General features: G+C 40.1%; 1 protein-coding gene across 1 annotated transcript; it reads left to right on the forward strand.

The window, feature by feature from the left end:
• Window positions 1–89: 89 nt before the first annotated feature.
• LOC140313258 (interferon-induced, double-stranded RNA-activated protein kinase-like) lies at window positions 90–4,814 on the forward strand. The gene is made up of 8 exons (XM_072391298.1): window positions 90–150; window positions 331–450; window positions 570–698; window positions 1,856–2,063; window positions 3,447–3,590; window positions 4,099–4,200; window positions 4,370–4,432; window positions 4,632–4,814. The coding sequence occupies exons 1-8, from the start codon at window positions 122–124 to the stop codon at window positions 4,767–4,769; spliced, it is 933 nt and encodes a 310-aa protein (XP_072247399.1). The 5' UTR covers window positions 90–121; the 3' UTR covers window positions 4,770–4,814.
• The last annotated feature ends 18,616 nt before the right edge of the window (window positions 4,815–23,430 follow it).

Raw genomic sequence — 23,430 nt, forward strand, 5'->3', positions numbered from 1 at the left:
CTCTATTGTTTGTCCCTGCTATTTAACTCATTAATCTTTTCCACCATGTTTGTTTTATATTTATAAATCTTACTTTTTTTTCATTCAGGATACAACTTCTGAAGGAATTAATCCCAGTGAGATGCCATCAGTCCAATTGCAAACCTTCTGGTGTGGAGATTTCAAAACATGAAATGTTATCCTGTAACTATGTTATGCTGAATTGCAGGATGTCTTATTTAATAATCCTTTTTTGTTTTGCTTTTGTGGTTCAGCATTTCATTACACCTCTGCCATTTCCCATTTAGTTTGTGTATGTTGTTGTGAATTTCTTATCATTTCTTGCAACAGCAACAAGTCAGAATTCGACTGCTTGGATTCTCTTGGGAAAGGAGCCTATGGACGAGTTTTTAAGGCAAGGCATAAACTGCTGGACATGTATTATGCAATAAAGATTGTTCCATTTAAAAAGTAAGTCACATTTTTCAGTAAAACTCCATCGTGTAAACATGCCAATCATAGACTAATTGTTCCTGGTGTAAAGCAAAACGAATTGTTTAACTGTTTGAGGTATTTTTCCTTTTGCTCAGAGAAGCTCTGCGAGAGGTGAAGGTATTGTCCAGCCTGGACCACTGCCACATTGTTCGGTTCTTTTGTTGTTGGATTGGAGAATCGGGACCCCAGTCGGACAGTTCAGACAATAGCTGGAGCATTTCGCCGTAAGTCTAATCTATTTATTTAAGGTCGGTGTTGAAGGAGTCACTGCTTGTTTGTGAACACGATGTACAAACTTGGCCCCTTCTCGTTGGCTGAAGGGGGAAAAGGGACCAAAGAGGTCCCAACTTTGTTTTAAAATATGTTCAGATTACAATGTTTTTGACTCTTGGTGGATCTTTGTATTGTTCATACTTCACAACATGTGTTCTTTGTGATCAAGAGTTTTAAAGTCACGCGAGAAGATTTTTGGTCAGACTTAACCCCAGACTTGCAGATCCAGCTGTCGTGCAGGCAAACCTCTTTCTTGTCGTTAATGTTACTCTCTGATAAAAGTAGCTCCTGGTTAGTCGATCTGGTTTGCACACCTGGTTTTGAAATATAACTTTTCCTCCACGATTGACCTCGTTCTGCTGTAAGGTTCATCCTACCGTGTCCCCTGACCCCGTCTGTTACACTTTCATGGGCTGTAGCAACTCGCAGACGGCTCACTCAGCAACTCCTTCCCCTTCAATTCTCTTGCTAAGCGCAACAGAATCAAATCTCTCTAAATCGACTCTCTTACTCCTATTTTACGCTTTTCAGATTCCAGGGTGGTAGGTACTTTTTGTATGAGCATCACAGGACATGCAACCTCATTTTAATCAGGCTCACAAAGCAAAATTGAAGGACGACTTTCCAGAAGGATTCTACCTGCACCACGTCTAAGTGTAGAAACTATCCACATACCAGGAGAAACGGAGCTAGACTACATCAGTTTGGAAACTCTGTCGTGCAGTGGCATTGTATTGTGGAAATTAGACGAACATGTGCTTGATACCGTCGAGAGCGACCACTCGTGTCTCTCAACCTGTTTGCAGACATTTAAGGGAAATGCATTGAAACAGCAAAAAGCAGAGACTTTTTTTTCTGATGTTTTTCAAGCATCTCCAAATCAAAGAATCGAGTGATTTTACTCACAATTCATTGATATTACAAGTTTTCTAATTCCTGTGAGTAGTATCCAATTAATCCTATTGTACCTAAAGTATTTGCTTTAGGGAGTGAATTAATTATATTAAAGTTATAGTTTTTGTCTCATTTCTTCTTTTTTTTTTTTTTTCCTTTTTTAAACAAAGAAACTTTTCTTTGCATAACAACCATTTTGTTTTTTGTCTTCTAGGTCTTCCATTGATTCATCTACGACATACCTTTATATTCAGATGGCCTTATGTGACAACGACACTCTCCGTGAGTGGATAGACAAGAGGAATAGCAAGGGAACTGTTGAAAACGCCAAGAGACGAAGAAAAAGTCTGACTTTCATGCAACAAATGGTCAGTGCTGTTGAGCACATTCACTCCAAGAAGTTCATCCACAGAGACCTGAAGGTGAGTCAGAGTCACAACCTTACGTCAGGTGGCCCAAGATGCATGATCTATATGGGATGAAGACTCCATAGTGTGATATTGTTGCTGATTCTATTTATGAATATTGGAATGAATGTTGTTTTGAAAATGTAGTATGATAATAAAATCATTTGAATGTTTTAGAAATTCTAAGATTAATCGGTAATGTGTGATGACACGATGACGTACGTACTCTGGGGGTTAAACGCACTGTGCCATTTTTAAAATGGAGAAGCGGGCGCTAAAAGAAAACTTGATAAGTTAGTCAGCTGTCTCAGCCCCAGAATTGATGCATACAAGCACTTGTGTGGTCTGTTTGGTGTTCTTTTCACGCTGGAAAACACATCTGACTGTGAGGTATCTGACAAAGCAAACACTTTGCCTTTGCCTATCCCGCTGAATTGGACAGCAATCTTGGAAATGAACTGATTCACCTCAGAGCTTTCATCAGATCAGACGGACAGAATGTTCCTCCATCGAAATGGTTTTAAACATTACTTGATTGTGGATTACAGTCAACATTTCCTAATGTGTACACTGCTGTAAGACTGTATCTGACGCTTCCTGTCACAAACTGCGAAGGAGAGCGGTCATTTTCTCAAATGACCAGGATAGAAAAATTAACTAAGGACAAAAATGACCCAGACATGCCGTAACAGTGCGTCACTGTTCGAAACTGGTTCGAAAGAACTTTTCCTCGAAGATGGCCAGGTGTGTGGTGGGTTTCTGGTTCTCTACAGTGTCATCGCAGAGGTGCATGCGCAACCAAGGAGCATAATTGTTCATTATTTTGAGGAGCTCCCTTTGTTAAGAGAAGATGATTGCAGATCCAGACCAATAAAAGGACAAACTGAGGTCCCAAAGGCAACCAATTATATCTGCATTCCCTGTGTCTGAAAATAACACTGTATGATCACCCTTAATCTATAAATCCAGTTTTAACTGAAGTCGACTTTTAAGAGTATTATATAAATGAATCATTACATTTACTACTTGTGACTTTTTTTCTATTGCTGTTTGCTATCCTCTTGCTGCTATAACCTTGTAATCTCCCTGCTGCAGGACTAAGTAATGGCTATTATCTATATTATAGTATAGTTCAAGTAAATGATTTTTGGTATTAGACTGTATTGTAATGTTAGGCGTCTAAATTCAGGCATCTGAATATGATCGGAACCCAAACTTGGTGGAATGATGCAGAGACACATTGGTCCATGTCTGTTGACGATGGTCTCCATAAACCAAAATTAACAGAGCAGTTCCTGCTCATTTGTCTGATTATTCCAGGCTAATCTATCACCAAATAAGTTAATTGTTGATCACTGCATGAGTCATTAGGCCACATTTGCTGTTTCATCTGTTTAGCCCAGCAACATCATGTTCGGACAAGATGGGAATGTGAAGATTGGAGACTTCGGCCTTGTCGCAGTCGAGAATCCTGATGATGATGATGATCGGATGGAGAGAACTTTGTCCAAGGGAACTGAAAATTACATGGCTCCAGAGCAGGTGAGATCAGGTCACAAACCCTATAGCCTATTGTGAAGGCGCGAGTTTCTTAGTGTGGACTCCTAAATCCTCCCTTTGACCTTCCAAAGAAAGAATCAACTGACTCGTAGAGCAGACTGCGGTCATGCAGTGATGCTGCTGACACTGATGGTAAACCAGCTGACTGATGACCATGTTTTCTCTGTGGCAAAAATTATTTTAAAAAAACCCACAAGGTTCATTGCTCTACAAATGGCTGCACTTTTATCATTACACCATGATATCTGTGTTATAAAGCGGTCTTAATATAAATTATATCAGTTATCAGAATTATTTCTGGGACATTATACTGTCCAAAGAAAACTGGTTTATCCCTGCGTATAGCCACACTTTTTGTCTGAATTTTTAACTACTTGAATAGCTTCAGAGCCCGACTCAGGAGGACAGTGTCACAGTTAAATGTTGTGCTATTTCGTGTTATGACATACAGCTGACCCATGTTGTGTTCGTTCTGCTTCATTCATATCAGAAGAGTGAGAAGTTGTACAACAGAAAGGTTGATATCTTTCCTTTGGGGCTGATCTACTTCGAGCTTCTCTGGAAACTCTCCACTTACTTTGAAAGAAGCACGGTGAGTTTACCCACAGCGTGTGAAGTGTTGTGTTCACAGTAATAGAATGAGAAGTTCAATGTAGCACAACTGCTGAATATTATGTCATGTGTACCCACCCCAGCTAAATGTTCTCTCATTTATTCATTTATCTAATTATTCATTCATTTTATCACTGCACAAATCTCAGCTTTGGAGCAGCGTCAGACAACAGAAGCTTCCCGAAGGATTTTCGCGCAGATTCATGGAAGAGGTACGCAAACTTTTTCCCAGCATATTGGCTAATTTGATCCAGTGTTTCTCACTGGTTTACCCTCAACACGACTCCCACCTTTTGTGGATATTGAACCCTGAGGATTTAAAGTATTTAGTCCAGCTCCAGAAGCATTTCTGTTTGGTTGAGTTCCTAAATATTGCAGTGTAATGAATTTCTTTGCTTTTTCATGCTTTAGTACATCATCATAAGATCAATGCTGAGTGAAAAGCCAGAAGACCGACCTGAAGCAAGTGAGGTCAAGACAGATTTGGACAACTACACTCACAGACTCCTCACCCAAGAAATCAGATGTTGTGGTAGCCAGAGTGACTGAATATCAGTCGTACGGCAAAAATTGTTTTGACACACAGTGTTGAATATCCTGAAGATAGTTTGCTGAAAACCTGAAAATAACTAATATTGTTTTTAAAAAATTTTTTAGATCATGCATTTCCGTGGTTTACCTAAACCAGCAAATCAGCCCTCTCTAATCTCTCTCTCTCTCACACACACACACTCTGCTTCACTAGGGGAAAAAATTTTACGATCCAGTTTTTATCTTGTCCTGTTTGTTATGTTTTTTAAGACCATCAACAATGTTTTCATAGCGAGAGATGAATTTTACACCTTTTATAAAGACGGCTATGGACGCTGGCGTTTATGCCTTTCTTTGTATGTTCTATAACCTCCATCTGCCTCTGCTTCATACTACTGCAGGAGAATTGATATATTCGCTCACACATTTTAAAGCTTTTCATCAATTAACTGTATTTGCAATGAACTGTAATTCTTTTCCCCGTAGCACATGCTGTGTCATAAAGTGTACTGTCCAAAAATAAAGCACTTTGAGTTCTGCATATCTTTCATAAGCTCACACACTGTAACCTTGATGCCACTCTCCAGTTAATTAAAGGGAGACGTGTGAAAGATTATATTTTAGCAATTTTACAGGATCAAAAGTACCTGCCAGGTTGAAATCATTTGAATTTTGTTTGATTGGCATTATTATTATTACTAAATTATTGTTAAATTCCTAAATCATTCTTAAACTTGTTGAAAGCAGTAAACATATTTTATTAGAAGAAGCCCATACAGTATATATTCACTAGTGGTGCAGGGGGAAATTCCTGTGATTTGACATAGATGATGAAAACAAACAAAATGCTAAATTTGGTTTAAGTTGAAGGCAGTTTTCCACTGAATTTATCACTTTAATTCACAGCTGCACATGCTATATGAGGGAGGTTTGGATTTGTGATTTTATACTTGTTATTTTGTAATTCATATTGCACAATTCTGTTTAAATTGGTGTTGCTTGTTTGATGAGAGAAACTAGAGGAAACCTTTAATATAAGACTAAACACACAGTGGGGTTTGTTTTTGGACAAGTGATACAAGAATGTCATTACCAGACAATAAGGTCAAACTTTTTTCATGATCATCTCTGTCACCCCATGACAATGAACAGGATGAAGCATCATCATGGCTCATCTGTGTGATGACTCAGTTTGGGTCGATTTCAAACAATTATACTAAGCACATGGTCATTGGTGGTCTAACCAGTGGGTGGAGCTGTTGCTCTGCAGAGCTCTTCAGGGCCATGCTTCCTCAGCCTGTGGGTGATCCACGTTTATTCACTGTGAGAGGGCCAAAGCAGGGGGAGCCGTGTGACATTTAATCATGCTTCCGGCACATGCTGGATGATTAGCATCTCTGTGGCAAACAAGAGTCACAACAGCCAGACACAATATCCGACATAATCACACAGGTACAAAGGCCCTGGTAATCAGCACAAATCCAATCGAACGACCCAGTATGTTATCTCAGGAATCACCATACAGCATGGTAAATAGCCCTAAAAAGCTTTATGGCTTTGGGTCGACTTCAGTGTTTTGAGCCTTGGCCTTTTGTCATGCTGACAGCAGCAATAAAGGTGGGTGAATGGTTTCCGCATCCATTCGGCAAATCGACTGGGACTTGGCCCTATACATAGTAGCTATTGGGTCAGCTGAACAAATCTTCCCATGTATGGACATGTAAACAGTCTTTACAAGTGTGCATGATGACAGTTTTCCCACAAAGTCTCAGAAAAATAAGTGATGTGTTGTTCTTCTGCTCCTTGTCTTCGCTGTTGTTATTCTAAAACAAGATTGATGGAGGCACACTCACTCTGCATGGTTATAAGTTGGTGGGAATTCATGGGGTACAGTTGAATAATTCTTTAAAAGTTTCTTTAAATAGTTCATATCATCTTTTCCTGAGCTTTTTTTTTTTTTTTTTTTTTTTTTTTTTTTTTTTTGCTGTTGTCGCTTTTTTCTTGGTCTGACCTGCCAGATTTTTTTGTATGAGGCCTTCACTCTCTGGTAAATTCATGGAAATCTTGGAAAATCCAAGAAATAAAGTGCCCCAAGTTCCTGTACAGAAGTATCTGTTCAAAATACAAGAGAAAAGGTACATAATCCCTTTATGCAACAGATAGGTCCTTAAGCTTTTTCTCTTTATCTACTCACCTTTGTTGGGTAGAAAAAGCTTTTGTTAGCCCTGAAAATAAATAAATAAATGAATAAATAAAGTTTAAGTACCAAAGCTGTATTTGTTGTTGAAATTAAATCTGATGTAACACGGAGAAACAGGAGAGTGGAACAAGAAACCTGAAGGATGTTGTCAACAAATGTGCAAACACTTGAAAATGATTTAAGTGATTGTGGCTGCTGCTTTACAAACGGTGCATTTACTCATAGAAACAAAATCTTATCTTATCACTTCTAAATTGTGGGACAGAATTCTATCCTTTCTTTCATAAATGTGGGGTATTTACTTTCTAAAGGAGATACTTTTGGGTCATTTCACTCATTTTAGAACCTTCCTAAGCACAAAAGATTATTTGAATGTATATATATATATATATATATATATATATATATATATATATATATATATATATATTTACATACATACATATTTATTTACATACATACATACATACATACATACTTTAGTTTACTTTTTATTAGGTGAGGTGCTGGTTGACCATATTCTTATATATAGAGTAAAAATTGTCATGATTATTTGTTCCCTGAAATCATCACCAAAAAAACTTGGCAACTCATTCTTTCATCTATCACTTCGATCTCAATTATATTGGAAAGCTTTGAACCATTCCTCCCCTGACATTTACACAATCAAAACAATGTACTCACACTTTAGCAGTATCTAAGATAAAAACTTTTCTTTTTTTTTAAAACCTGGAGTGTGCCCAGTCCTCTGCAGCTGTCGCGCTTCTGCGACTCGGGTTATTGGATGTATTGAGGTCACTTCCTCTGAGAGCAGTGTGGGCACCGAAGCAGAGCTCCTGGTCAGTGGCAGAAAATGGACTCACAAGCCAGAGTGTCTGCCCACAGTCCCTGGGGTCACAGCGAGCGATTACTCAGTGCATAGCCTCATCTCAGAGGCTGCAACCAGAGTTTGCTTTGTTTTAGAAACCAGCCTTGCCCACCAGCAAACTTTGGACTCAAAATGAGTGTTTAGAATTCACGTGAGCTGTCACAAAGCGTTGTCATCCTCCTTGCATGTACATGTATTTCTGTTACATTTAAACTCACTTAACCTCTAGTGAATTCCAGCTAACTGGAGCATGAGCACATGCAGCACCTCACCACAGGCTTCTTTTGGCTTTTACCCTGGACTTTCTACCTTTCCAGAACCACAACCTGCCCCTGATCTTTCCACTTAAGGCTCACAGCCAATGTTGTTTAAAGGGCAACACCGGTGGTTATAATTCAGCGGTGATGCAGTTTAGTTTGCTTTCTCTCCTCTTCTTTAAAAGAAAAAAATGTTAAGATTGGCACGAAACCTGACATCCCAATCCCAGGAATTTCAGGAGCTAGGTTTGATGCAAGGTTCAAATTCAAATAAGTCTTTTAAAGTGTGCTCTCCACACACAATGCTCAGTTCAGCATCCAGAAGGTGCTTTAAATGTTTTCTCTGCTATTACTTTTCTTTTTTTCAGGAATATCTGAGCCCTTACTTACAGAAAAACACCTCACTCATCAGATGCACATGACTGGGCTGCAGTCAGCAGAGGAGATTAGATCCTCTTCAAAACACCTACAGTACATCCTCCCCCAAGCTCTTATACTTTGGTTACATAAAACTCATCTCGCATGAGACCTCCCAACCGGTCCATTTTAAACGCACTGTAAATCTGAAATGACTTCACTAACTTTGTTTTCTGCCAGCCGAATATTCTGTGGAGACTTTCATCTCATTTCACTCCTTATATTTACAACTCCAAAATACCAGCCAACTGTCTCCTGAGAGCAGGCCTGTCAGAAATGATGTTACACATCACAGGGCTTTTTTGCGTAGCTGTTGCTGATTATCACTGCTGCACAGACTGTGGCAGCAGCTGCTTCTGTTGCTTTTATTATCCTTTCCTTGTCTGCCATGTTATTTCAGTGTCAACAAAGGAATGTTTACTGTAATATCAAATCTGGTTTTCATTGGCCCATTTAGACTCTATGGTTATAGAGACAACTGGGAGAATACAATACGATTTTCACTTCCAGCTATTCAGAGCAGTAAACTAAGGGAATAAAGGACAACCTGTTCTGATTATTCCCACACATACCCAACTATACTTTACATAAAGCATAGTGATCACTGATCAACTATAAGATCAGGTGACCTCTTCTGATTGTTCCGGGCTGAGAAATCTTTAAAAATAAGGCATCAGTTGCATTTTTTTTTCATAACTTCAAGAAGAAACAGATTCCATTCAGTTTTATCAGAATCAAACAATTTCCTTCATGAAAGATGTATTTTTATTTTTTTTGCATTGTTGGGAGTTTAGGCAAAATCTGTAGGTGTGTGGGTTTTGTTCATCTTGTTGGCAGAGGTACGTAAAAGCAAGGACGCGTGTGTTGATATGTTCTCTTTTCTTGACAGGTGTGTGCTCTGCAAGGCAGCAGCAGGAGCTGTCAGAACAGCTACACTGTTACGCTGTCTTGTGTCACTTTGTGTGGGCTGGTAATTTACTACAAATGATATTGCATTCTCCCTTCTGACAGCCTGCCAACGGTGTCGACTGGAAAAGCCAGCAAAGTCGTTTGTCAACTTCCTGCCCCCCGTATCCCCAAACGCTCACCGTCTTGGTGCAAGCACAGCCCCACCGCACTGCGTTGAAGGTCAGGGGCGCGATGACAGACTCACCTGCTAAATCTTTAATAAGTGAAGGAGTCTGACCCAGCTGGAGTTGAAGAGTGCAGCAGAGGGTGTGGCAACGTATCAGGAGGATCCTCTAAAAGCCTTTGCAACCAGTTTTTCCCCTGTTTTCCTCTGCAAAGATGATACCTTCTGACAGGCCAGCTGTTGTGCTGATTTCATGCCTGCAGGAAAAACATGTGTGAGATGAAGCAACCATTGTGTCAGTGTGAATTTCAAAGGAAAAAAGCATGGAAAAGAAAAAATGGTTTCATTTAGATATACACTATGACACTTTGTAAAGAAATATAAGTTAAACACTTAGCGTAAGAGTTTTTGCATCTTTATTTGTGTTGGAGCTGAGGACTACAATCTGTACCCAACCCAAAGAGCAGTGTTAGTGTTGTTTATTGCTCGATGGATTATTTCACATCAAGGACAGGGACATCTGTCCTCCTCACTGTAGTCATGACTATACCATAACCATGCTAAATGCAAGACATTTTGCACTTTGCTTTTAAATGATTGGAGTGGAAGGGTCTGTACCTACAGTCTGCACCTGCAGAGTGAAGTTATGAAAAAGGATCCATCCTCCACATGCTATTAAAAGCTCCATAGTGACGTGTTAAAGTCAACAGATCAGAATAGTTAGAGCTAAAAGGATCAAGCAAGTTGGCTTCATTCCGTAATTGAATGATAAATCACAGTAAATTCAGGTAATGTGATGGCAGTGGTGATGAAGTGAATCCAAAGCTCTGTTTTTCTAACTGCAACGCAGGGAAATAAGTGAAAAGGCAAGCTCGTAATGATGGCAGATGAACGGAAAGATAGAGTGAATTGACAGGAATTAATTGCTTGTGTAATGTTTGTGGCTTCATGTTTGCCTCTTTCTCTTTGTGTCTGTAGTGATTACGCATGCACCTATCGGAGAGGCAGGGAGAGAGATGAAAGCTGTGTGAAACCAGGACATGAACAAAGCCAGAAAAAGAAAGAGGGGGCCAACGATTGAACACCATGCCATGACAGACAGCCTTTGGGGCTGTTTTATTCAGCTGCCAGGAGCTTTTTAGGATTCGTTTTATCTGCTTTGCCTTCCCATCCACCCACACGCCCGCCCCTCTGGATGGTGCTCCAGATGATTTGCGTCCAGTTAGGCTTCACTTGAGCCAACACAGCCTCTAAAAGCAGACACACTCTGCCTCCCTCCCTGCAATCAGCCTGCATGTCTGCTGTTTGAGAGCTGTTAAAGCTGTTTTCTGCCTGAGTGGGTTTTTTCGCATTTAATAGAAAGGTTCCTTTAGTTTTCAAAGATGAATTCAAAATATACTTTGATTTTTTTCATTTTCACATCTTTAAATTTTCCTTTGCTTGAAGGCGCAATCACGGAAAAACATCAAGCTCCATGAATAGAAACACTGGTGAGATTTGAAGAATGGCTTGAAATACCATCAACAGAGTATGATAAAAATTAATTATGGTCCTTTCTCTTAGGATCATAAATTTTACTGAAAAAAATCACAGCAGTTGAAACTGAACCGAGGTGGTGGATTGACAAACCCAGAGTCATATATCTAGCATGGCTAAAAATACAGAAATCAATACATAACAAGGATTAGGGATCTGATGATGCTGTCCTAGACACCCGTATTGATCCTAATTGGAAAGAAGACTGTTCTGTCTGGTGCCTCCAAAAGAATCAATACCGGTCAAAGTTGGTGAACCTTTTGTCAGGCAAAATTCAGTGTGTCAGGATTTAAACAGGCAGAAAATTGGATTGCAGGTTTCCATTCTTTATCAGAAATAGAGTTATAACTCAGAAGGTTTCCTGTTGTAAAAGTACAAAACAATCAATGAATCAAAATATATGTTTAGAAACCAAAAGTTAATGCATATTCTATCCAACCATTTTCTATTCCCGCTTAATCCAACTCAGGGTCGCAGTGGGGCTGGAGCCTATCCCAACTGTCATTGGGCGAGAGGCAGGATACGCCCTGGAGAGGTGTATCATGTATTCTTTTATTTACTAGAAATTCTCTATTGTTGACTGAGAGTTATTGAGTTATGTATACATAACGTTAACATTGCATCTGATTGTTCTTCTTCTCTTTTTGAACTTTCTTAATTCTTGCTCCTTGTGTTCAGCTAACAGTCTTTCAGTTCTTCTATGTGGGATTTTCTCCCACTCCTTTTGCAAGAGGCTTGTACTTCTTTAAGATTCTTCACCCACCTTGCATGCAATGCTTTTTTGAGGTCTATCTGCAGATTTTCAATTATGGGTTCAGGTCAGGGCAGTGTAGTGTCAGAGCAACAGCAAAATCAGCTGAAGCCTCTTGAAGTGGTCCATAGTGGGTTTTGAGGTGTGTTTAAAATGATTATCCTGTTGTAGAAACCATTCCCTTTACACCTTCAGCTTCTTACCAGATGTTGTGTTGTTTCCCTCCAGAATTCTTTCTTCTGGCAAGTGGAGAGTCTGCCTTCCACTGACTGCAGCACAAGCAGCAAATAATGATAAATTCACCCCCGTGCTTAAAATCAATAAAGGTGCTGCTTTGCACGTTGTGTTCAAAAAGTTTGTCAACCACTTCTACTAATAACTGCCAGTGAAGATACTTGTACAGCTAACATTCTGATTTCCGGAATGTTACACAGCTGATTGTTAGGACAAGGCTTTGAGGAGTAACACATTTGAATCTAATTCATTGCATGTCACATCTGGCTTCTTGTAAAATCCTTTTAGAGATGGTTGAAAGTCCCCATTGCTGGTAGTTGGCTCCTGAGTTCTTCATCAGACCCAAATTAGCGGCATTACACCCGGAGAGCTATCCAACAAATGGATTTCTTGTTTCGTGTGAAGCCTTGTAGGAATAAGCACACCATGCTGCCATCTGTCTTCGTGCTTCCAGCCTCCGGAGCCACGTTCTCAGGAATCAACACCCCGTGGTCTGAATCACACTCGCAATCCTGTCATCCACTTCTATTTTTTCTATCAAGGTCTGTAGGCTCTATCAACTGTTATGCCCCTGAGTGAATGCTGTGATCGATCATTACAGACATGACAATCTGAGGAAAACATTACAGATAATGATGTTCTCAAGAGCCTTTTGGGCTTTATATTATCACCAGTGGACCACATAGCACAACATAAGTGGCACCTTGTTTTATTGCTGGGGGATGTTGAAATCAATGTAAGCCTATCATTCTTAACTTCACATCCATTTCTTTATGGTATATTCAAGGATCATTACATGCTTACCTTAATTTAAGAAGTTCGATCAGCATATTCTTTATGACTGCTCTGTGCTTGATCAAAGCTCAAGGCTCTAGAGGTAGTAGCAGATGCATAACTGATGGGTGAAGTTGACAGTTGCACACTAGAGCCTTTTTTAACTTATATTTGATATAAGTTTTAATAGAATAGCTCAACGTTTAAGGAAATGGATCTATATTAGAGGAGATAAAGCTAACTGGCTGATTTAACCATTTACATAATTACTGTACAATCATGAGAGGGTGCTAGTCTTCTTATCAGTCAGTAAGAAAGCAAAGACGATTTTCATAAATGACAGTTTCTTTAGACCTCCACATCACAAGTATGTAAAACCTTGTAAAATTGGGTAAGGCAGTTTTACATTTTTTATATAAAAAGTACAAAAAGTACTATTGATAAAGCATCTCATCATACGTTTAAAATTTCCTCTCATGGTTAAATATTATCAATTATGTTACTATGTCATTACTCTGTCAGAGACTTTTCAGCATCTGGCTATGTTCCTATCCCATCTGCCGGCTGCGTACAAACACAAAGAACAGCCGTGCAAGCCAAGTCAACCACCAAATTGGCTTGCTCCATTTTAAGCCACAGAGCAACTTGGCCTCCCTGTGGAGTGGCACTCGGATATTTGGTTGACTCACTCTTCTGCTCCTATATGTGTGGTAGCAAAGAACACTCAAACAAATGTGCTTCTCCATCACTTTTTGACAAAGGCAGGTCTGGACAGTTTTGCTGCTCGCCTTTTTTTCTTTCATTTTTCTTTTTGCGCTTGGTTTGATGTGACTTCAACATTCATCATTACAAAATATGTTCAGCTGAGACTGGCATGCCGCATTTGATAGGAAAAATGAGATAATTTGTCAAATTTTCAAATTATCAGTCTAAAAAGTTCACTGACACTTTTACCAGCTTTACAAATGACCACTAGGGGGCACTGTTGGACCAGGCTGCATCTCATTGTAAAAGCTGTAGGAGGAGGGAAGTGGCTGAGCTTGTCTACCATGCAAACTGTGTTTGTGTCCTCTTTGTAAGACAATGACACCATATTCTTATCAAATTTAACCTCTACTTGGAAAAGACGACGGACTGCACGGCACTTTCCCTCCTGCAGCAAATTAGATCAGAATGCCATTACGGAAAAAAAATAACCATTCTACAATTCAATACCCCATTGTATGACTCAAACAGGAAATATGTTACATGTTGACTGCAGGATATAAATATATTTTATTGCAGAGAAGAATAATGGAACAGTTCTCATTTGAGGAAAGTCTATTAATCAATATTATGCATGATCCCGTTGATAGAAGTGACAAGCTCATTTGAATCATGGCTGTAAAACTGAAGAATGTTGATCCTGTTGGGAATAATAGAATCACTCCAGAGAACATAGCAGTGCTTAAAGTATATGAAATTAGTTAGAGCGTACATGTGTTGTCCGTATTATAGAAGTAGAACTTGAAGCATTAACACACTGCATAATGTGCTGCATAATTTCATTGCCCTTGCCCAAACTAGTTTATTGCACTGCCCTTCTCAGACTCTTCGACTGGCCTTACCCTCACATCTCCCCTTTGCTCTTTTCACTACAAGTTAAATCCACTCCATCCTCAGGTGTTTAAATATGGGCACTATCGTTCACAGACATTTGGGTCCCTTCTCCCCTCCTGTCCTTCATTACAAATGATCTCTCAGCACTAATGAGTACATGTCTAAAAATACCCTCGTTGTTCAGAGACCTGGATGTGTCGTGGTGCTAAATGCACATTAACATATGTTAATGGATATAGAACACCTGAGTGGTGGAATGAATACAGGCACAGCAACTCTGACTTAATTTAGAGAGATTATTTTAATATTCAACATGCATCCACAGCCACCCACCAAAATTCCTCAGCCATAGATTCAGTTTAGACCTCTGAAAGCCCCCTGAAACCCCTTTGCTACCTTCTTAACATACTGCTGGTGCTCCCCATTGCCATGGTTACATCGAATGACCTTCTGTTGGGAGGTCGGGCTCATGTCTGTGTGTTGCTTGAAAGATTTAATTCCAGCTCTCCTCTCATTTGTGGTCTTTGCTGTTCCCCGGTTTGACAGATGGGGGACATTTTCCGACAGGACTCGGTGTTGATGGTAAAGAAAACGAAAGGTGATGGATGGAACTCTCACCGTCCTCATCTATTTACTGACAGGGTCAACTCATTGTCTCCAGTGTCTCCAGGTCAGATGAGGCAGTTCATGGGAGCAAAAAAAAAAAGTGTAGCCTTACAGTATTACCTTTTACCATCCTTCTACTATCAGAGGAAAAGTCTATCTTCACTGCAGTTACGGAATTTAAAGGGTGTAATGTTGGTCAAACTTTATGGTAAATGTGCTTCTTTTGTCAAATTAAAGTACTCTTCTTAAGGCTTCTCTCTTCAGTTTGGAATATGGATTGTGGGCACGTTAGTAACATGCTGCATTTTGATGGTTTTATATAATACATGAAGTAAAGTATAGTCAAAGGAAGCCAAAGATACTGTGAGACGTAGGTGAAGTAAGAGCCAAAACTGTTTCATTGCTAACAGCAGCAGGGCACATGCCTTACATCGCCTGACAAAAAATCTGTAAATTGATATTGGTCTGAAGGATTCAGATCATTTTCAGTTTCATGGGGAATTTCTCAATTGACACAAACCAAATTGTCACTGGATACAAAAAGATAGATCCAGAAACCAATCAGATCAACTTAAAACCTAAATGAAAGCCCTGAGTGACGGTGGCTATTGATAAGCTAAAACTTTGACCGGATCCTAGCTGAAATACGACAAGCATATTGTCCTTATCACCAGCGCCTTAAATGCAGTTGTTTATACTTCTTGAAGAGAAAACATACCTTCCACTTCTTTTCAAAAGACTGTTCCACATCATCATATCAAACCAGCGGCATGTCAGATAAAAGCTTGTGATGGGCAAGAGCCTAATGGAAATCTGCTTTCACAAGAGTCGGCCATTTGCCAGAAAATGATTCATCTGGCTCCGAGTCTGGGTTTCTGTTGGTTTCAGCAGGAGAATTTGATACCTTTGAATATCCTAAAGAATGGAAATCAAGACAGTTTCTCTGGCCTATAAATAGTCTTGAGGTTTTGGAGCAACACATGCTAAAGAAAGAGACACTGCAACTAAGTGTTCGAGAAATCCATTAATCTATTGGTAAGGAAATAGTTACTGCACATAATCACAAACTGACATTCTCATGGAAGAAATTACATCTTGAATTAGATGTAGATGTGATGGGAAGTGGGTTTTGATGAAAACCAGGGGAGTAATTCTTTTGTTCTCAAGGTCCTATGTTCCGCTGCTCTGTACGGCACATGATGGGTAGCTGCTCTTTATTCACTTAGAGTGGCATATGTAAAAGTTAAGAGTTGACCCTAAAACAATAGGGGGGTCAGTGCATGTTAAAAGAATATTCAAACAAGGAAAATATATCCCTGGGAACATAAAGTGGATATGCTAACAAATGATGCTATGTTTTCCCTAGGGGTCTCATTCTTTATGCTAAGCTAGCATAAAGTGACAATATTAGAGGGGTTTAACATTGATGGGGGATTTTGGTAATAAATACAAATAAACTGCCTGCTTCAAACAAAAGTTACCACAGCTACCACATTTGTTACACAAAATTACAGTGTATTTTGCCCCAATACGTGAGAGTGGTGATGATCTTGTGAAGAAAATGCTTTTTTATATGACTGACACAAGAAGTGACATAGGAAATTACATAAGAAAATACATAAGAGTTAATGTCTTGGCTGCTAGTGGAGATGATAACATGACTTTGTATAGTTGAGAGATACTGGATCAATGATTATTACCAAAATGAAGTTATTGGAGTCAGATACTTATAGAGGACACACTAGTAAAGACTTTGAATGAATGTTGAATTCAAATGTTGATCGTCTACATCTACCTGGACTTACACAGTGCTGCATAGTGACTGTGTGACCATGTGAGCAGAAACTGTCTCGATGATTTCATGGCACCTTTGAGTTCACCATGACTATGTCCAAAGTGCCAACCCAGCAAAACATTTGCAACATAAGAGTCAGCTGTAAGAGGGTCCCCACACCCTTTCCTCCCTCTGTGAGAAACTGAGGGCAGACATGGAGAGCACCCCCACCTCTACAAGCTTGTTCCTGCCCAGGGGTTAAAGTCTAATTCAAATAAGATGTTGGATGTTCAACAGCCTCCTTTTCTCATTTGTGGAGCAGCTCTAGATGAAAAGGCGGTAAGCAGTAGGAGCAGACCTCTCTGGAGGGGTTTCATTAGATATTACAATCTAAGCTTCCTTCAAGGCCAAGGCCAAAGATGGCTCCTATTTGCACCTTATTTCATGGCCAGAAAGATAATCGGCCCACGCCAAGTCCATCTGGTTCATATGGAGGTCTTCTTTGGGTATGGCCTTTGTAGCATGTAATGCACAACAGCTCACACAAGACCTTAAGTGAGAGGCAAATAGCGACAGTAAGAAATTAAACAAAGACAGATTTGTTTTCTTTCCCAAAGAGTAACTTCATCTTCAGCAGTGTGAAATGAAAACTTCAATTCTCTGAGCTTATTGAGCTCAGGTTTACAGACTACAACATGTGACAATCTCATGATTTTCCAGGCTCCAGTTATCAGTGCGTCTGTTGTCTTTGTACAGTCTTGCTGAGCGTTATAATGCTGGTGTAACCTCCCCTTCTGTCCTCATGGTCTGCTTTGTGTCCTTCACAGGCAGTAATCAGATACAGTGAACTGATTGTGGAGCAAATGACCTGGGGCAGTCCAGCTGCACAGGAATACTTTTTCAACCCTTACATGATGATGTCACCGCTCCCATGTGACAAGGCTCAGTTTCACTGTCAGATCAATTATTCACAGCGTTTAATTGGATCAGCTGAATCCAGATCGCTCCAGGGATCCATTTCCAGTAACAGCAGCTGCAAATAAACCCTGAGCCAGCACACAAGGCATGAGGCTCTAGATCAATAAAGGCACTCTGAAACACACTTTACTGACTAAAAAAAAAAAGCTTACATGCAATGTAAGTTTACTTCAGCTGAAGGGAATAACCAAATGTTTAGGTATACATTTCCCTATTTTAGATAAAACTCAGGCTAGAGGCAAGCATGGAGGTGATGATCTCAGAGCCTTGTGTGAAGGCTAATCTGTGATGATGCTGCATTCATTAATCACACAGTTTGTGCAGCAGCGTTCGCAGCCTCTTAGTCATCAGATATTCCCCTACTCTACTCTTTTCTCCAATTGGTTACAGGCCTCCCAGTCAAGGGTAGTTTTTGTGCTGGGTGGTGGCGAAAGGCAGATTTAGTGGGGGTCAAAGCAGACAAACACAGTCCTACTGCTATTAGATACAGAGTATATTGCAGAGATCCCATTCACAAAGCAGGTACAAAAACACAGGATCTATGTATTTGCAGAAGAGGATAAAGAGCAGCCCATTAATCTTCAGCAACATTGTAGTCACACACATGAACATCTTAGACAAGTTGCTTTTCCAGCTAAACACAGTCATCTCCTTTATTTCTTTACAACCTATAGTGTATATGTTATATTCTAATGCTCACCTGAAAAACGATACGTACAGTGTTTGCTATTATTTTACACCTAAATAAGTCTTCCCCTAAATCTGCTGCAAGAAGGGGTATGTCCATACCACTAAATGGTAATATTGGTCAATGAAAGCCAACACATTGCTGAGTGAAAAGGTTTACAAACCTCTGGTCATGACAGAATTACCCAAAAAGCCAAATATGTTAGCAGCTTTATCTAACCAATAAAGGCAATACTCACAAACTACTGACTATGTCATGGTAACATTTAAAGCATGTTATTTGAAACCATTTTGAGTCTTGCTATGACTTTCATGTGATAAACCCTTTCATATCCTTTGTTTTCTTTGACTGTTATAGACTTATCTCACTGATCATCCTCAGATGTCTGAAGAAATTACCTTGAGAAAAAATGATTGCACGCATTGACACCAATAATATGTTTACTCTTTATTACTTCAAATCTAGAGGCTCAAGTGGTTCCTTTAAACTTTAGCATTAGCAATAGCGCAGGCAATTGTTCCAAAAAGGAGCAAAATAGAATTAAAAATCAATGTTTTTTTTGCATGGATCAGAGCAAGCACAGAGAGTGCTGATAAATGTTTCCTTGAGTCTAATTCTATCAATCATATGTGCTGAGAGGTTGAGGGTTGCCCTGGTATGTACAACTGGAAGCTCCAAAGGGTGCAATGACCTTGTGACTGGTGACCCTTTCTGTTTTTCCCTTAAACCTGGGGGGACGTGCTGTAGAGACTCAACTAATCGGCTTTGTTCACCACTCAGCTGCAGCTCTAATAAGCCTATTGATCTGGATCTACATTGATCCGATGTTCAGGCAGGAGCCAGGCTGGGTTAGCAGGTTATGTGGGTAAATGACAAGTTGAGATGGGTTTGGCTTTACCGTTTGATGATCAGGCCTTTTCTTATTTGGTAATTAGTATTGTTTATTTTTAGGGAACGAAGAACAGAGGATCAGCGTTCCCTTCAGCTAGCTGCTTAACATGGGCTCAATAGTCCAAACAAACTCTTAAAATCACAAACAGTTTCTTGCATTAAGCCTTGTGTCCAATTATCTATGAGTAGGCGAGGACATCTCAGTGATTAAGAGCTCACAGTCTATGGCTTTCACAATACTAAAGATGCAGAGGATGTCAAGTGTAAGGCAGTTTCTATATTCACTATATAGTATGTATGTGATGAAATAAGCATCTTGTTAGGTCAGCAGAAACACCCTTGTAGAATTTACTGGCTGTCTCCACAATAATAAAGCGGTGTATGAGATGCTGCGTTTGTCAGATGCTTCTGTTCATTCGTGTCCTGAAATGTGGGACATAATTTAGCTCCAAAAATGACCAACTTCAGCTTTTTTCTGGCTATCTAGGTAAATTTATACAAATGGCACCCTCTGGAGATTGTACTAAATGACATTTAATTCAATTACATACTGTCTATGTGGCTGAATGACAAATAAGTTGAGTTAACTTTAGCAGGTTACAACATTCAATTAGGATGGCCATCAGCGTGGTCATCAGAAATACAATCTTTGATAAATGTCACCACGATTACACTCAATTATTAATATTTTAGCATTTTGACAGTGGTGCTAAGCAGACTGAGCAGCCAGCATGGCAGTATTTTGAATTCATTCTTACTCTATCTGTCAAATACCATTATTTTGACCAAAACAATTTGGTCTCACAAATAAACACAGGGCGTACCCTTCAGCATGAATCTTCAACATACTGGGTTGTAAGATTGTCTTTTTTCCTACTCCTAACCAAGTAACTTCAGTTCCTAAACCAAGTTAAGTGTCTCTTGTCTCTTTTCCTAAGTAAGTAACTGTGGCACCTAAACATACATAAATGAAAGGGAAAACAAAAGAGCAAGTTTAAGGGAAACATAACACAATAAGAAAGTAGATGAAAACAATCATTGATCCAGTATTGAGTCAAAGGCAGGATTCATGATTCAAAGTTCTGCAACTTGATCCTCCACTATCCCTCCAAACTCATTACACAGACTTTAATTTGTTTACAATAACTCTCCAGAATAACCTTGGAAGGTTTTCAGTATCTTATACAGCTGCAACCAATGCATCATGGTCAAAGCTGTTCCACTGGCCTTTAATGGGGTCCTGATATTGTACTGAAAGAGTTGGTGAACCCATGACTAACAACAGACCTGACAAAACGTGCTGCTTTTTCAATTTCTTACATAATCATTGGCTGAGCCCTGACAAGTTTATTTTCCAGCAACCTACGAGAAAAAAATTACACTTCACTACGAACTGACAGCAAGTTCTGGGACAATCCTCAAAAAGAGATTGAATCCAAGACTAATTGTCAGGGAAATTGCCTTCTCTGAAATCATCTCACCAGAGCCACACCTTGTTTACTCACGTTTGAGCTCCTTTCTCCTGATCGGCTCTCGGAGTGTACATAATTGCTTCCTCACATATTGTAACTCAGCCATCATCATAGCTCTGATGTTAACAGCACTTCCTAGATAAAGAAAAAAAATGCACTCAACTCTTTCGTAACAAACATGACCTGACAGGAGAAAAGGCTGGGATAAGGGAGCGGGGCTAGTCAGAGCTGACACTGGGTTAAATGCATTCGAGTTGCAGAAGTGAATTAGGGCAAAAAGGGAGCTCAAATGGAACAGACAAGCCTCGGTGCCTCCAGGGCGATTATGAAACTAGCCTTTACAGTGAAATGATTCTTCATTCTGATGTTTTCGTGACACATTTCTATTTCTGGACTGTCCTCCTATCACACTCCCTAGCCAAGCTCACAAACATCAAAACATACTCAGCACACTGGACATCACTCTCACAGTTATTATGGATGACAGATGCAGTCATCCAAACATGGAAAGAGTGCATAAGACTGTGTTCCTCTGATACACGACATGCACTCCAATATGAGCGTGCATGCATGCAAAAATAAAGTACTAGATGTAGAAAAACTTTTTTTTTTCATGTGCAAAGGCCAGTATCTTTTACATTTTGTTCATACTATAGCCCTGACACAGCAGCCCTCCATTTCCTGCTTTTCACATGGAAGCCTGTAATCAGGGTTTAGCATTGCGTAATTCTTCTTTGTTTTCCCTGAGACCAATGTAGAAACTGTGCTGAAAAAGAAACTCATATCACAACTATGACTAATTCCCTCCCATCTCCCACAAAGCACAACTTATCCCCACCAACCCCTCTTTCTTGCTCTCTTGGCCCTGTGGCAACAAATACTTCATGTTTGCCTTCCCTTACACAGTGAGATCACCAGTCTGTGTGTGTGTACGTGTTGCAAATATTCTTGTCTCCCCCAGCCAAGTCTGCCCTGCCCCCGTCAGACAGCAAAATGCTTGCATGTGTAATTTTTGGCCCGGAGGGCTGATGAACAAAAAGTAACAGTTGGTGTGCATGTGTGCGTCGTCTGCTTGTGCCAACATGTTTTCAGTTTCTCCTATTTGTAGATGTGTGTGAGCCTGGAATGCTTTGTGTTTCTGGTCAGCGAATCCCTGAGTGCTCTCTAGCCGCCGCCTCTGAGCAGGGTCAAAGGTCACAGTGCATATTGTTCCAATATGGAAACTGCTCTTCCAGCTCTTCAGCACAAAGGCTGGTCACACTGTGCTCTTTGTCAGCACTGCCAAAGACCCCAGTCAGGTCAACAACACTGTCTCCAAACCATTTAACAAAAGAGTTTCATTCGTGTCCCAAATACACATGTTAAACGACTAACATATTCTACACTGGCTGCAGCAAAAATATGAGAATACCAGAGTCCTTTCCTTTTTGTCTGTGTAATCTTTAAAAAAGCATAAAAACTATCTGGCCCAGCCTCAGCTGTTATGAGAGGATGGAATGAAAGAGATGGAGTTGTTTTGAAGAAGAGGGGGGCGCAGTGCATAAGAGGATGGAAATAGAGGGAGAGACATGGAGGAGGAGGTTTCTGATGTAAAATCCTGTTATGCAACCTCTTTTCCGTGGCTGGCGTGTTGCATCTGTTAAAAAATGAAGGAGAAAAACAGCTTTGCAATTAGTGCTCTGTGTCCGGAGGGTCCTGGTCTCCCCCAATCACATCGCTCTGTCCTTCTCTCCCCAGCGTGCATGTTGCTAAGCAGATGATGTGACTCAGGAACACACACTTACGGTGTCAGCTCAGAGCAGACACACTGATAGCAATAATCTGACTGTGCCTGCATGCACAGGGATGTTTACTGGAACAAACCAGTCTTGCAAATTAAACCAAGCTGGGTTGTTGTGCTCTCTGCTCTGTAGTGCTGTGAGAATAGTAGACTTGGACAAAGGTTTAGGTCTTTTTTTTCCCCTTAAATTTTTGGGCGCAGTCGAGGTTTACAGCAACTTAGGGTGGGGTCTTCATACATGGGCGCTTCCTCTGCGGTGAGTGGGGTGTTTATGGGTCTGGCCCTGTTTCCTAACTCTCAAGATAAGGACCACCCACCAAGGCCTCATCACTTCAAATCCATCAGCAGTTGATGATCACTGGGGAGGATCCAGCATTCTTATGGCAGAGAACTGATGTAATTACTCAGCATTTATCAAAGTCTCCAGTAACATGATCATTATGAAAATCATAAACAGTAATATATAATAGAAGAAAAGTGTTTCCTTTTGCTTGACACCTTGTTAACATATGGTTTTATCTTCTGTGGTAGCCCTTTTCATCAATCCAACGTGAAGGCATGTGTCCCCTGTAGACATGTTGTTAAAAGGGGCCAAATATGTCATGTTCAGACAACCTAGCTTTTACCATCATTGTTCCACTAATTGTTATGGAGTTCTTTTCAGAGGTTAATCCAAGCTGAAACTAGGTGGGTGTGCAATCTGTGCCTGAAAGGATTGGATGTTGAGGTTGTTCAATTAGGTCAGGCAGGACTAAAAGACGCACTCAAGAGAAGGAAAATGC

This window comes from Leuresthes tenuis, unplaced genomic scaffold (assembly GCF_036924035.1).
Source record: "Leuresthes tenuis unplaced genomic scaffold, fLeuTen1.0.hap1 SCAF_8, whole genome shotgun sequence".
Lineage (NCBI taxonomy): Eukaryota > Metazoa > Chordata > Actinopteri > Atheriniformes > Atherinopsidae > Leuresthes > Leuresthes tenuis.

Coding starts and splice junctions, on each gene's coding strand:
- LOC140313258 (XM_072391298.1), top strand. CDS start 122: ATGCCATCAGTCCAATTGCAAACCTTCTG. Junction 2,064..3,446: donor TCATCCACAGAGACCTGAAG/GTGAGTCAGAGT, acceptor TCATCTGTTTAG/CCCAGCAACATCATGTTCGG. Junction 4,433..4,631: donor CGCGCAGATTCATGGAAGAG/GTACGCAAACTT, acceptor TTCATGCTTTAG/TACATCATCATAAGATCAAT.